At 41.9% G+C, this 14,538-nt stretch overlaps 1 protein-coding gene across 1 annotated transcript in view; it reads right to left on the minus strand.

Annotated features, from left to right (window-relative positions):
• The window catches only part of LOC120940378 (POU domain, class 6, transcription factor 2), a 69,316-nt gene extending 62,758 nt beyond the window's left edge, over positions 1-6,558 (minus strand). Inside the window, exon 1 of the mRNA XM_040353189.1 lies at positions 6,421-6,558. Within this exon, the coding sequence (XP_040209123.1) occupies positions 6,421-6,513 (93 nt within the window). The 5' untranslated portion in view covers positions 6,514-6,558. The remainder of the gene's footprint in view (positions 1-6,420) is intronic.
• Positions 6,559-14,538: the final 7,980 nt, after the last annotated feature.

Below are 14,538 nucleotides of genomic sequence, written 5' to 3' on the forward strand. Positions count from 1 at the left end.
TCTGTCCCTTATGCCATTGTGGGAGTATAATGACATGCTAAGAGGTAGATAATGAAAACATATAACCCCTGAACTGTTAAGCCAGCAAAACTGAAGCCAAGAGGCCATAAAGAATCCTAGGTCTTACACTGTGCCTTCACAGTAAATAGGTGACCTTGTTAAACTACAAGACACTAGGGATGTCGAACATGATTTTGACTCGAACCAGGCCCGGACTGGCCATAGGGCACACCGGGCATATGCCCGGTCGGCCGCAGCTGCCAGGGCCACATGACAATTTCGGGTCTGACTGACTTCATGGGCAGCTGCTAGAGCCGGCCCTGCTCACCCGCTGCCGGCCTCTCTTCGGCCGGCTCCGCGGGGAGGGCCGCATCCATGTTCTTCTGGCCGGGGTCCCCAGTCCCCCCCCGCCAGAAGCCAAAGCATCTAGGCTGCTCCGTGGGTGGGGGCCGCTCAGCCGGCATCAACACGGCCAGCTCTGCGGCCGTCCGACTGATTATTCAGCTCGGGGGGGGGGGCGGAAATGAAGGGGTCAGGTGACCATGAAGGGGGAGGGGCTGCCTGGAGGAATCCCCTTCTGCCTGTCGCAAAGGTGTATCTGCAGCCACTGGCACCAGGGCCTAGAGAAGACTGCTAAAAAGTAGGTAACGCCAGCCAGCCTGCCCGTTTGCAAAAAATTATGGTTTACACCTGCATTTACACAGCATGATAAGAGCATGCTTTGGTCTGGTCAGTGGTCTCTTTTACACAGTAACTCAGGTAGTTTAGCATCACTCTTTACTGTGTAAAAAAGACCATTGACCAGACCAAAGCATGCTCTTATCATGCTGTGTAAATGCAGGTGTAAAACATTGTGTGAGAGGGACATTTTTTGGGCCAAAAAGGTGCATTTAAAGTGTATGTATGATTTTTTTTTGTGTGTGTGTGTTTGTAATTGTGGTATGTTTAGTACTGGTTGGCTGGGTAAGTGCAGTGTTAACAAAAAATCATATATACACTTTAAATGCATGACACCTTTTGGATTGTTTTAGACCCCTTTCACACTGAGGCGCTTTGCAGGCACTATAACGCTAAAAATAGTGCCTGTAAAGCGCCCTGATAGAGCCACTTTATTTACTCCAGTGTGAAAGCCCCTAGGGCTTTCACACTGGAGTGGTGCGCTGGCAGGATGTTAAAAAATGTCCTGCAAGCAGCATCTTTGGAGCAAAATGAATGGACAGTACGGCCATACCGTGGCACTTTGCAGATGGATTTAACCCTTTTTCGGCTGCTAGCAGGGGGTTAAAAGCGGCCCGCTAGCGGCCAAATACTTCCGCAAAAAATATACGGTAAAGCGCCGCTAAAAATAGCGGCGCTTTACCGTCACCGCCCCCGTGTGAAAGGGGCCTTATATATAGATTTGGGTAATATATTTTTAATGTGCCCTAAAATGAACTATTAACTGTTAATGACACTCCACAATCGGTTTACAAAACGCAGCACAGTTTGCCGAATCGAATCGCATGGGTGTGAACACCCATGTAATCTGATTCTGGTGTGGACAATAAAGGGTCCTGCACCAGTGTGGTTTGAATGCAGTATGATTTGAGCCATACAAATCCATGGCTCAAATCGCACCCCAGAGACACCACATGTAATTCGCACAGGAATGTTGAGCGATTCCTGTGCGAATTACATGTGGTGTCTCACACCACAGTAGTGTGAACCCGAGCTGAGGCCTTAAAGCCAGCTGCAGCATTCCCCTTGGCAGGAGTGAGCTCAGGTGTGTTTGGATCCTAGTCTGAACTATCCTGAGCTTTTTAGCCAGCATAGCCCAGCAGCCGCACATATACACTCCTCTTGTATATGTACAGCTGCAGACCATGAAATGTCCTCGCTGCTTACAATTGGAAGCACACTGTAATAGGAGGGGGCCGGGGGTGGGGGGGGGGTTTGATTTAATAACAAACATGTCATGCTTTTCTGATCTGTGTACCGTATTTATCGCGGTATAACGCGCTCCCGCGTATACCGCGCACCCCTAAAGTTGCCCCCAATCCTGTGGAAAAAAAGTTTTTTTAGTACTTACAGTTTTGGTGTCTTGCGTGGCGTCCATCGGCGGCCTCGTCGGGTCCGGCGTTCGTCTGTGGCTTCGGATGTCCTCTTCGTCGGGTCCGGCCTTCTTTCTGCGGCGTCCTCCCCGCTCCGAGTTTTGAATACTGCGCCGACATATACAGAGCGCAGTACACTCGTGTATTTCCGGCAATGCTCGGCTACCCGCGCTGACGTCCTGTACGTCCAGGACGTGAGTGCGGAAGGAGCCGAGACTGCCCGACTATACCCGAGTGTACTGCGCTCGGTATATGTCGGCGCAGTATTCAAAACTCGGCACGGGAAAGCGGGTATCGGCGTATACCGCGCACCCACGATTTTGCCCTGATTTTCAGGGCAAAAAAGTGCGCGGTATACGCCGATAAATACGGTATATATATATATATATATAAAAAAATGGGCTGCTCAGCCTAAAATGCCCGGGCCTAATATTTGTCCCAGTCCGGGCCTGACTCGAACATTGGCTTTTTGCCCATTCGGCAAACAGTGAACAATTTGGGGTGTTCGCGGCAAATTCGAAAAGCCGCGGAACACCCTTTAAATGTCTATGGGAGAAATCAAAACTGCAAATTTTAAAGGCTAATATGCAAGTTATTGTCCTAAAAAGTGTTTGGGGACCCGGTCCTGCCCCAGGGGACATGTATCAGTGCAAAAAATAGTTTTAAAAACAGAAGCAGTGATTTTAATAATGCTTAAAGTGAAACAATAAAAGTGAAATATTCCTTTAAATTTTGTACCTGGTGGTGTCTAAAGTATGCATGTAAAGTAGCGCATGTTTCCTGTGTTTAGAACTGTCCCTGAACAAAATTTAATTTCTGAAGGAAAAAAGTAATTTAAAACTACTCGCGGCTATTCATGGTCCTTTGGGTCTGGTATGAATATTAAGGGGACCCCTGCCATTTTTTTCAATGACTTGTATCTGTATTGCCGTGACCCGACAATTCATTAATAGAGCGAGTAGTTTTAAATCACTTTTTTTCCTTCAAAAATTAAATTTTGTGCAGGGAGTCAAAATTAAAAAAAAATGTGTGGGGGTCCCCCCAAATTCCATATCAGGCCCTTCAGGTATGGTATGCATATTAAGGGGAACCCTGCGTGATTTAAAAAAAAGGGGAAGCCAATATAAAAAAAATGGCGTGGGGTCCAAAAACCCATGCAAGACCCTTTATCCAAGCATGCAACCTGGCAGGCCGCAGGAAAAGAGGGGGGACGAGAGAGCACCCCCCCTCCTGAACCATACCATGCCACATGCCCTCAACATGGGTAGGATGCTTTGGGGGTCTGTGACTCCTCAAAGCACCTAGTCCCCATGTTGCCCGGTGGTTGTGGGGGTCTGCGGGTGGGGGGCTTATCATAATCTGGAAGCCCCCTTTAACAAAGGGGACCCCCAGATTCCACCCCCCATGTGAATTGGTAATGGGGTACATTGCACAAAAAAAGTGCCAAAAAAGGTAAAAAAATTGATAAAAAATAAATTCCAGCGATATACATCCTTCCACGCCCCAGACCCATGCTACCCGCCACTACAAATGGTACAGCCTCCTCCATAGAAGGTGAAAAAGGGTAAATATCTTGCGCCAAATTTAAGTGATAGTAGAAAACAATAGTATAATTCTGTCTGTTCGCCGCATCCCCTGGCATGTAAACTGAGATGCACCTGTGTGGCAGAATTATGGTCTATTGAGCATGCGGAGCACCAGAGGTGCTCAATAGACCATCATTCTGCCACACAGGGACTGGGCTGGCCGCCGCAAGCTAAGCTGTGCATCTCAGTTTACATGCCAGGGGATGCGGCGAACAGACAGAATTATACTATGGTGGCTCTCTCTTCATTCCGTATATTGCTATTGGAGCCTGGTCTGATCCAAGGAGTCTGAGTCTGATATGCAGTTACACACCTGTGGTTTGAGCCTATAATGACCTCTTTTTTGGCTAAAAGGGTCAACAACATCTGGTAAGGTGCCACCCTTATTCAGAGCACTTGTTGGGTGATCTCCCACGGTTGGTGAAGGTGGAGCTATGCACAGCGATTTTGAAAGCTAATCACTATGCACTAAAGCACTTTAGTAAAGGACTTTGTTTCAGCTATTTTTACACTAGTGGTATTCACCACATTAATGGATTGCACTATTGATTATGGTTACAGTTGTTTTTGACATAATTGTATTAACTTTGTTGGGGATATAATTATTGTCATTTTCACTAATGTGCACAGCACGTGTTTATTTATATATTGGTGTGGCATTTTTATATATTGATCTTTATTTATATATATGTTATTGCCACTTTTCACTGTTTACAACGTATATTTGGCCTAGCGCCCCCACCATCCTTTTTCTCCTACATAGAAGGCTCCTGGGCGAATGACGCGTGAGCCGTGTGACATTTCTTTTAAAACCGAGGGCGGAGCCACCCGTCACGTGGACAAGGGACCCCACCCCATTCTGACGTAACAGGGGTTTCCGGCGGCTTCCCCGTGGTGTCACGGGTGACCCCGCCCCCCTCTGGCATGTCACGGGAAACCGGGGGGTGTTCGGCTCATCCCTACAAGAAACATAGAGGTTGATTTTCAAAGGGCAAATAGGGCCAGGGAAGTTGTACTTCCCTAGAGCTTACTGTCTGTGGTGAAATCTCACTTTGCAGAGAATACCCAATCATGTGCAACAAGAAAAAAAATAAGCATTTTTGTTTGCATGTGATTGGATGATGGAAATCAACAGAGCTTAATTTCCTTCACTAAGCTCTGGGGAAAATGTACTTGAAATGTTAAATCAACCCTATATTTTTGTTAGTGTGCATTCTAATTTTAATTAGAAATGTCAATGTGCTTGCATTAAGTAAAAAAAAAAAAAAACATTAGTTCTGCTTTAGGTGTCCTGTTTTAATCATTTTACACTGTAAAAAAAATATATATATTCACTATCTCTCCTCAGCACGCTGTAAAATACTAGAAACATGCAAATTACATGTAAGCACTTGGCATCGATTTTATTTGCGTGCCTGAGTAATAGCATTTCTACAAAACTTGTGGGGCATGCACTTTTCTTATGGATAATATTTCATGCTTCTGACTGTGTGAACACTATGTGCCACAACCTTCCTGCCAAAAATAAAGGATGTCCAAGTGCACATGCTATCTTAGTTTCTAATGGCTGGACCTAATCCCACTTCTTCATTCTTGAAGTTTGCATGAAATTACTTTTATAGCAATTGCAGGTGTTGATCCATGGATGGCCATGTTGCTAAGATCCTAAACAGTTTTAAACATCATGCTTACTGTAATGTAAAGATCCTTTGGATAACGAAAATTGTTTTAACAGTCTATTGGTGAATATTTGTGAGTGTATGCATGTTTTTTTCTATATCTGGGAATAAGTATCAACATTAAGGGCCAGATTCACAGAACAAATACGCCGGAGTATCAGTAGATAGTAGTATCAGTATTTTCAAATTTGCCGCGTCGTATCTTAATTTGTGATTCACAAACAAGATACGACGGCATTTGGCTAAGATCCGACAGGCTTACGGCTTCGTACTCCTTCGGATCTTAGGCTGCAATACTTCGGCCTGCCGCTGGGTGGAGTTCTCGTCATTTTCCAGCGTCGGGTATGCAAATTAGCTTTTACGACGATCCACGAAGCTACTCGCGTGCGTTACGTCGTTTTTTCCCGTCGCAAAGTTAAGCCATCTTTTTCATGGCTTAACTTTACAACAGCCATGTTAAAGTATGGCCGTCGTTCCCGCGTCAAATTAAATTTTTTTTTCCCGCCGTAAGTATGTTACGCACGTCGCCATTCACAAACACGTTGGGGCGCCGTAATTTTGCGCAAAGCACGTCGGGAAATTTACTAACGGAGCATGCGCAGAACATTTGACGCCCCATTTGAATTAGGCGGGCTTGCGCCGGACGTCTTTACGTTACTCCGCCGCAAGTTAATACTCAAGTGCTTTGTGAATCAAGCACTTACGAGAAAAACTTGCGGCGGTGTAACGTAAAGACGATACGTTACGCCGCCGCATTTGTACCTGAATCTGGCCCTAAGATTTTAGAGAGGTAAAAATAAATATTTTTTTGACAATTTACCGACATTATCATACTGTAGAGAGTTATGCTAAATGATGTCATTGGAGCTCCAAACACCTTTTGTGATATTTCACTTAAAGGCAACGTCATCTCACTTGTTTTCAAGTAAAATGAAAAGACAAACATTCACTAGATTTTACAAAGTGAAAGAAAACTCTAGATTAAGGGTCGTGAAAAGGCTATACAAAATATAGGCAATCTAAAATACATTTATAAAAATACTGTATAATATTTATGCTCATTACCTGTCCTTGTGCATTTGTGACAAGTTGTCCAGTAACACCTTGCAGACTGGATAGTGCATTTCCAAAAGCCTGTGAACTCGCTATTGAGCCCATGGCAGCTGCAGCTGCAGCAGCTACTGCTGCTTGGTTTGCTAAAGGGTTATTAACCATCTAAAAAGTAAAAAAAAAAAAAACACGGTCCTCAGAATTATTACAAAAATGACAGTGACACATTTTCTCTTCTCAAAACTACTTTAAAAATATGTAGATAAATATTGTATATATATATATATATATATATATATATATATATATATATATATATATATATATATATATATATATATATATATATATATGTACCGGTATGTATATATATATATTATAATGTTGTATATATTGCATATTTTGTTCTTTAATTCAAAACTGCATATATTGCATATTTTATTCTTTCATTTAAGCCTTATATTTAAAGCAAAAATACTTATTTATTATTATTGTCAACTCTAATCAATGTGATATTTTCATGATTCATGCTACTCTTATGAATGAAGAACACCTACCCTGCAAAGAATATAACATTTGATTTTAGCCAGAATTTGAACAGAATTAATGAAGTTTCACAATGTCAAAGGATGTATAACTTTGTATTTTTTATTTTTATTTTAAATACACCCTAATGTGTTCTTTCCCTTTAAAGCTTGCAGTAGGGAGGTATTAGAACCCTTTTCAAGTTTTTTTTTTATTGCTGTCTTTGTTCTTACTAAATAGATTTGCCCTCTCTATTTGAGACAAAATGTGTGTTGAGAAATCTAAATTGGTTGTAAACCCTCGTTTACAACTTAATGTTACAGGTAAGCCTATATTAAAGCTTACCTGTAGCTAACAAGGATATCTCCTAAACCTGCACGGTTTAGGAGATATCCCTGTATTTGCATGTGTCGGCGTCCTGCAGCACATGCACACTTAAGCCAAATGAAGCAATGGCACTATGTTGTACTGTGCCGTTATCGCGCACATGCGCGGGAGTGACGTCATAGCGGCTCCAGTCAATCACAGTGTCGGAGCCGCGAGACCCGGAAGTCACTCCAGGACAACATGTCGGCCGCCGGAGGGGGAGACGTGGAGACTCTTTTCCTGTTGCATATTTAGCACAGAATGTGAAGGGAAATCTCTCCAATGAGGCACAGCAAAAAATAAAGGTTTTTTTTATCATTCCCTACCCTATCCAAAACACTTTTTTTTTATTTATTTTTTACGTACACATAAGCTGCAATAATCATTGTGTCTAATCAGTGTATAGTCTTATACATGAACATGTCAAAATATGCAAATGGATACTGCCATACCTACAAAGATATATACAGCTGTTGTTTCTAAGATAAGAGTGAGTGAGTGAGTGAAAAAACGTATATAGCGCAACACATGCAAACTGAATCGCCTCTGGGCGCTGTGTCCATTCCATGGGAAAGTACCCTTTGACCTCAGAAGAGATGGGTTTTAATCTTTCTTCTGAAGGCCAAGTGGTCTATCTCCAATCGGATGGTGGTTGGTAGAGCATTCCACAGCCGAGGTCCCTGGACTGCAAATCTTCGATCTCCTTTGGACTTGTACCTGGCTTTGGGTATCTGGAGTAGATTTTGGTTGGTGGATCGCAGAACGCGATTGGGGTTGTGGGCTTTTATTTTTTCGCATAGATATTGGGGGGCGTTTCCAGAATACACTTATGCATTAGGCAGAGTGCCTTGAAGACCAAGCAAATTTCTTCCAAATTAGCACAGGAGCAAATATTTCAGTCCTGTTATACATTTAGCTTTTCAGAACTTAAACCTGAACTCCAGGAAACCTAAAAGTACTCCCTTGCAGTGGACCGTAAGATTTAACTGCTCATTTCTGTCTAGAGAATTTTGGACATACAGATTTACTTACCCAGTCATCTGCTTCTGTGTTGTTCTAGACCTGTCCCTGCACCCTCTTCTCCCTCATGCTCTGGTAGTCTAAGGTCTTCTGACATCATCAAGACTGATTCAGGGTCCATAGCCCTGTATTGGATTTCAGGCTACCAACGAAAAGTCCTCCACCACCAGAGCTGAGGAAGCAGAGGATTGGGTAAGTAAAAGTGCTTTTACTGATCCCTACATTAAACAAGCAGTTAATCATAGCAATAGGAGAACGTTGTATGTTTCCTGGAGTTGGGCTTTAATGATCACACAAAGTTGATGCTCATTGATTTTGTCTAGACACAAGACCAATAGCAGATAGGCATACAAGACCTAGGCATGTTAAAGTTTCTTTTTGTCTAAAGTGTATTAAAAATGCAAGCCAGATGTGACCATCAATGATGGAAGTATATTTTGGAGCTCTAGCCCTTACTACTCTTGCTAAAAGTCATTGATTCAAATTCCATGAAGAACTGTATCTACATAGCAATTCGATTTTTTTTTGTACTATTTTTACATGGATTTCCATTGGATGCTCCAGTCTTTTCCCAACAAAAATCATTTTTTGATGAAAAAAAATATGAAATACAGTAGTTGTGGCGCATACAATTATTTTCGGAAATTGAATATTCAGTGTACATTTGCAGTAGTAGAAGTTCAAACAATCTACATTGTGATAATGACTTTCATTAGGTTAACATTTCTGGGTTAAGTTTGGTAGAGGGATGTGTTCATATAATAGGGGTTGGAGTAAGGTCATGTTTTACAGGGTGGTTTGGGGTGGAGCTAATGTGACTCAAAATACTTAGCCCTGAGAAAATGCAAGCACCATAGGTTGTCTTTCTCTCACTTCATCAGAACCCAGAGACCCTCAAATTCTAAGGCGCTCTGGAAAGCAAATACTAACTTTCTTTGCAAATGTTAAAAAACTTAAAGTGATTGTTAACCCTTATTTTTAAATTAAAATAATAAAGAGGTTATACTAATCTGCCATTTGCCTCCTCTTCTGGGGTCCCTCACCAGTGCGCTTTGCGCCTTCTCTTTTGTGTGTGCGCCCATAGCAAGCCATTTGTTATTGGAGTACATGTGTGGGCTTGCGAGCGAGGAGGACGCGAGGACGCCGCAGAAGGACGCCGGACCCGCCGAAGAGGACACCCGACCAGTCGAAGAGGACACCCGACCCGCCGAAGAGGACACCCGACCCGCCGAAGATGGACGCCGGACCCGCCGAAGAGGACACCCGAAGCCGCAGAAGGACGCCGGACCCGACGAGGCCACCGATGGACGCCGCGCAAGACACCAAAACTGTAAGTACAAAAAAAAAAAAACTTTTTGGCTTTCACAATCAAAAAAGTTGCAAATGTATGCAATGGGGGTTATTTACTAAAGGCAAATCCACTTTGCACTACAAGTGTAAGCTACAAGTGCAAAGTACACTTGAAATTGCACTGAAAGTGCACTTGGAAGTGCAGATCGCTGTAGAGGAGAATATGCAAGGAAAAAAACAAAACAGCGTTTTAGCTTGCACATGATTGGATTATAAAATCAGCAGAGCTTCCCCCTTATTTCAGATCTACCCCTCAGATTTACAGTGACTGCACTTCCAAGTGCACTTTCAGTGCAATTTCAAGTGCACGTTGCCTTTCGTAAATAACCCCCAATGTGTTTTTGGCCTCTTGCACATGAGCATCAGACATTTCTGGCAGAAAAAAAATTAAGGATGGGCTGCATATCACTTGTGCGTATTTGAGTGTATTTGTGTGTATTTGTGAGTATGCACACACACGCATAAAAAAAAACATTTAGAAGGGAAATCGACGGAAAAGGTAAGTGAACCAACAATGCACTAGCTTAAAGGAACCTATTTAGAAAATAAAAAACAAACCTTTACAACCCCTTTAAGGTAAAAAATGTTTAGACTTTACAAACCCTTTAACTTCTCTATGCAAATCTCAGGGAAAAAAAGGATTTGGCTTAAGATAAAGTTACAACATATCGCCTCCCTCTCTCTCTGGCAAACCCAACGGGACCTTGGGTTTAAAGCAGGTAGAGGGATGTAGATTGCACACAAGCAGATACGATAAACATGTCTTTAGTATTACTTCAGTTTATTAAGTGGGTATTAGTCTGTCTCCTGTATGAACATTGGAATACCTGGTACAGTAGGTCCAGAATGATAACTGGGATGTAATTTCCAGACTGCAGCTTGGTGAATCTGTTTGGTAAACTGGGTCACAGTAGAGACAACATAAAAGCTGGTGTCTTAAGCCCCATACACACTATCAATTTTCCTGCAGGTTTTTCTCTTCAGGTTTACCAAAACCATCTAATATGAGGTCAAACCTTAAAGGCCCCGTACACACGACCGAGTTTCTCGGCAGAATTCAGCCAAAAACTCAATCGGAGCTGAATTCTCCCGAGAAACCCGGCGTGTGTACACTTTCGGCCGAGGAAGCCGACGAGTTCCTCGTCGAGCCAAATAGAGAACATGTTCTCTATTTCCTCATTGTTCAATGAGGAAAGTTGGCTCGCCGAGATCCTCGGCGGCTTCACACAGAACTCGACGAGCAAAACGATATGCCCGTCGAGTTCCTCGGACATGTGTACGGGGCCTAAAGCGTTTCAATTTGTATGCAATCAGGCAGGCCCTTGCAATGCATGGTTTTGGTAAACCTGAAGAGAAAAACCTGCAGGAAAACTGATAGTGTGTATGGGGCTTTACTGTTCCCATATTCTTGTTTGGCTGTCAACCCTGTAGTTACACCAAATACCAGTTGCAAAAACTCTTGCAAAGTGAGTGAGGAACATAATAATTCAGTTGGTTAGCAGCACCTTAATTAATGTTACAATATGAATTATCTGTTTCTGGAAGTGAGTGAGTTGGAGTGAAGGTTGAGCTTTGCAGGAGAAAGGCACATTGTATACCATATCTGCTCTCTAGATCAACTAGGTTTCTAGAAGAGGACAAAAGTTAACTCAAAACTTAGAATTTTTATTCCATTATAAAAATTAAGAATAATCTAATTGATTGTAAAAATTTGTTTTAAAAATGTGCAGATATCAGTGTTGCCAACCTACCAGATTGAAATTTACTAACACAACACCCAAAACTTACTGGCACAGCCAAGTTTTTACTGCACTTCCACAAGTTACTTCCACAAGTTACAAAATTACAGTTTTAAGTGCAAATTAGAGTATTTGGGCTACAAACATATACAATATGCAATTAACACTATGATTTAATGTAAATAGTAAGGCACAAAACATATATATATATATATATATTTTATATACTAAATGAGCTCAGGGACCGGCCTCAAGAGGGCAAGAAATCAGAATAGGTGGCACACACACATAAAAAAGACTCTCACAGTAACACTGACAGCAGTGTGTAGCAGCACAGATGATGATGACACCTCACAGAAACGACATGTCCTCTCCTGAGTCACAGTGACAGTCTCTCCCCAAGTCAAGTGGTCCCTTCAGTCCAGTCCAATCTAAACAGCACTGTTCCCATACTGCACATGAGGCTCTGGACGCTCTGCTTGGCTCCATTGCACCATGACATCACACGACATGCTCAGGCACCGCCTCCGCCAGAGCTACCCAATCATACTGTAGCAACCTCTCCGATTGCCAGTTTTTTACCGGCTGCCAGTAAAAATACTGGCGGTTGGCAACACTGGCAGATATCCACTTCTCTGCAGAGTAAACTTCTGCTATAGTGTCTTTTGAAATCAACATTTCTAGAAGTGTCAGTCTCATGTAATCCACAAAGTATTTAATGATTACTCCCACTGACCTTCAAGTTATCTTAGGATACAGTAGTGATGTCATGTATGTCAGTGGGAGGAAGCATTGAGAGCTGCAGGGACACAGGAGATTGACACTCCTGTAAGTGTCGGAATCAGAAGACACTGCATTCAGGGAATATTTTTCAGAAGAGCCCTGTTTTGTGCTACAATCAGCAAGAGAGATGTATGTCTATGAATCTTTGCTGGTACCACATTGTTAGATTAACTTTGAGTAAGCAAGAAGCTGTAAGGACAAAACAGATTATTTACCTTTTTCCAGTTTTAAAATATCTGCTATTTTAAAACAAACCTAATTCCAAAACTAAATTCAGTTATACTATTTAAGATCTAGTAAAGTTTTATACTTTTTAAGATACAAGTATAGTGTATGGGCCAGCATATTATATAAACTATATCAGGCGTGTCCTCTTTCACGATTTAGGGTACTTTCTTGAAAATGATAAAAAATAGAAAGTATTATCAGTTTTGCCTCTCAGGAAGAACTGTCATACGTAGTTTGATGTCCAACTAATGGGCCTGTATTCTACACAGTAGGGATTTGTTTTTTCCCTCCCTTAGGAGATAACTACTGTCTTTGAACACTTTTCTTTCTTTCAAGAGACCTTTTGAATTTTCTTTTTAATGTGAAGCACATACATTTTTTCTCCTGCACAGGTCATGAATCCTGTGTAAAAGGGAAGGAGTAGGCTTCTTTGTAGACTAAAGAACTATGCTTTTGTTAGGGCCAATCTGAAACTGCATGAGTATGTGTTTTCAAAGAAAAACATTTCACAGGTCTATCTATAATGAAAATAGAGACAAAACTGCACTGGGCATCTTCTGATTGATTGCATTGCTATTCACCTCCCAAAGATGACTTTATTTTGCTTTACAGTATGTCATTGGTAGGCCTTCAATGAGCATCCTCTATGATTCTTAGAAGTAAAAGAGCATATTGTGTTCATATCACCCTTAAAAATAAATACATACTGTAACTTAAAAAAGAGCACTAGGCTCCTTCAGAAAAACAAAAAAAGTCAGCAGCTACAAAATGTTTATATACAGAGGTGTATCTTGAACGTTTTTCAGAGGGACTTATTCTGACATATTGCACTTCCGTGACTTCTCTCTTATAACTGTGCTGATTTGTGCATGTGTATGGATTTAGCCAAACTTGAAGTGAGTGACAAACCCTATTGAAATCTATAGGGCTAAATATAGTCAATGACTTCATGTCCCCCAGTATGCCCCATGCTGTGTTTACATTCCCACAGTTCAAGGAATCTTTTTCTTAGTAGCAGAAGTGTATCAAATAAAGATCGGCAAGTGGTAGGTTGTCATGATTGACATCGATTACAACAGGTAAAAGTCATAATTGTTTTTTTTTGTAGTGTCTGTATTTTATTTTCATTTAAATTACTTTTTAAAATACTTTTTAAAAGGGTCTGTGTGTTGATTTACATCTTACTCTTCTGGAATTGAGTAATGAGGGGTACTAATGTATAATATACAAATTTGGGGGTTGGATATCTGGAGCCCACTTTTTAAAAAGGGGCTTTCAGATTCTGAAAACACACATACATCTTTTGAGGGAAAGATGTGGAGACTAGGCCCTTGTTTCTTTAACTACATTTTCTTGGGGGGGGCAGCCCGTTGCCCCCCAGCCAGACCCCCCCAGCACTCGCTCAATTGATCGCCGCTTTCTCCCGGAGCTCAATCGCTCACCTGTCTCCCACCAGGCACCCTGCCAGCCACTTACCCCATCCAGGTTGCCACTAGGGCAGCTTCCCCCTTGCATCTTCTCACAAGTCCCAGGGGTCGCTTCTCATTCCAGCCAATGACTTAGGGCTCAGGGCCAATCAGGTCTTAGAACTCCTGGCTAATCTGGTCTCAGAGCTTGGTTTTGGAAACCCAAAGTCTGGATAAGGGCCTAGTTTGAATCATAAGGGATGCTGTTTTCCATCTTGATTACATTTTTGTTTAAAAAAGACCTATAACATAGTTTTTTTTTTTCTAAAATACACCCTCTAAGCTAGTTTTGTAGGTATTAGTGTTTTTGCAAATGTAGACTTTGAATCCGCCTAAAAAGGCCATCACTCTACTGAATGGTCTGTGTTAAATATTTGTTTAGCATTAACATGTGCCCCTCGGCATTGCCCAGCTTATCATGGCCTTTTTGACTATTGCTTGTCTGTAATCCCTAAAAAGGTCCATAATTGATTGACAACATTTGCCCACCATGGACCCTAGAATGGACCCTAAATGGGATCCCCAACAACTTCAGTGAACCTCAAAGCTCTAAGAAAAAAATTATAGCTGGGGAACTTAAAAAGGAAAATACAGGAACACCTATAAAAGAAAACAAACATTCAAACCAAAGTAACATTTTTAAAACCTTTATTATA

Source organism: Rana temporaria, chromosome 5, assembly GCF_905171775.1.
Source record: "Rana temporaria chromosome 5, aRanTem1.1, whole genome shotgun sequence".
Classification (NCBI taxonomy): Eukaryota; Metazoa; Chordata; class Amphibia; order Anura; family Ranidae; genus Rana; species Rana temporaria.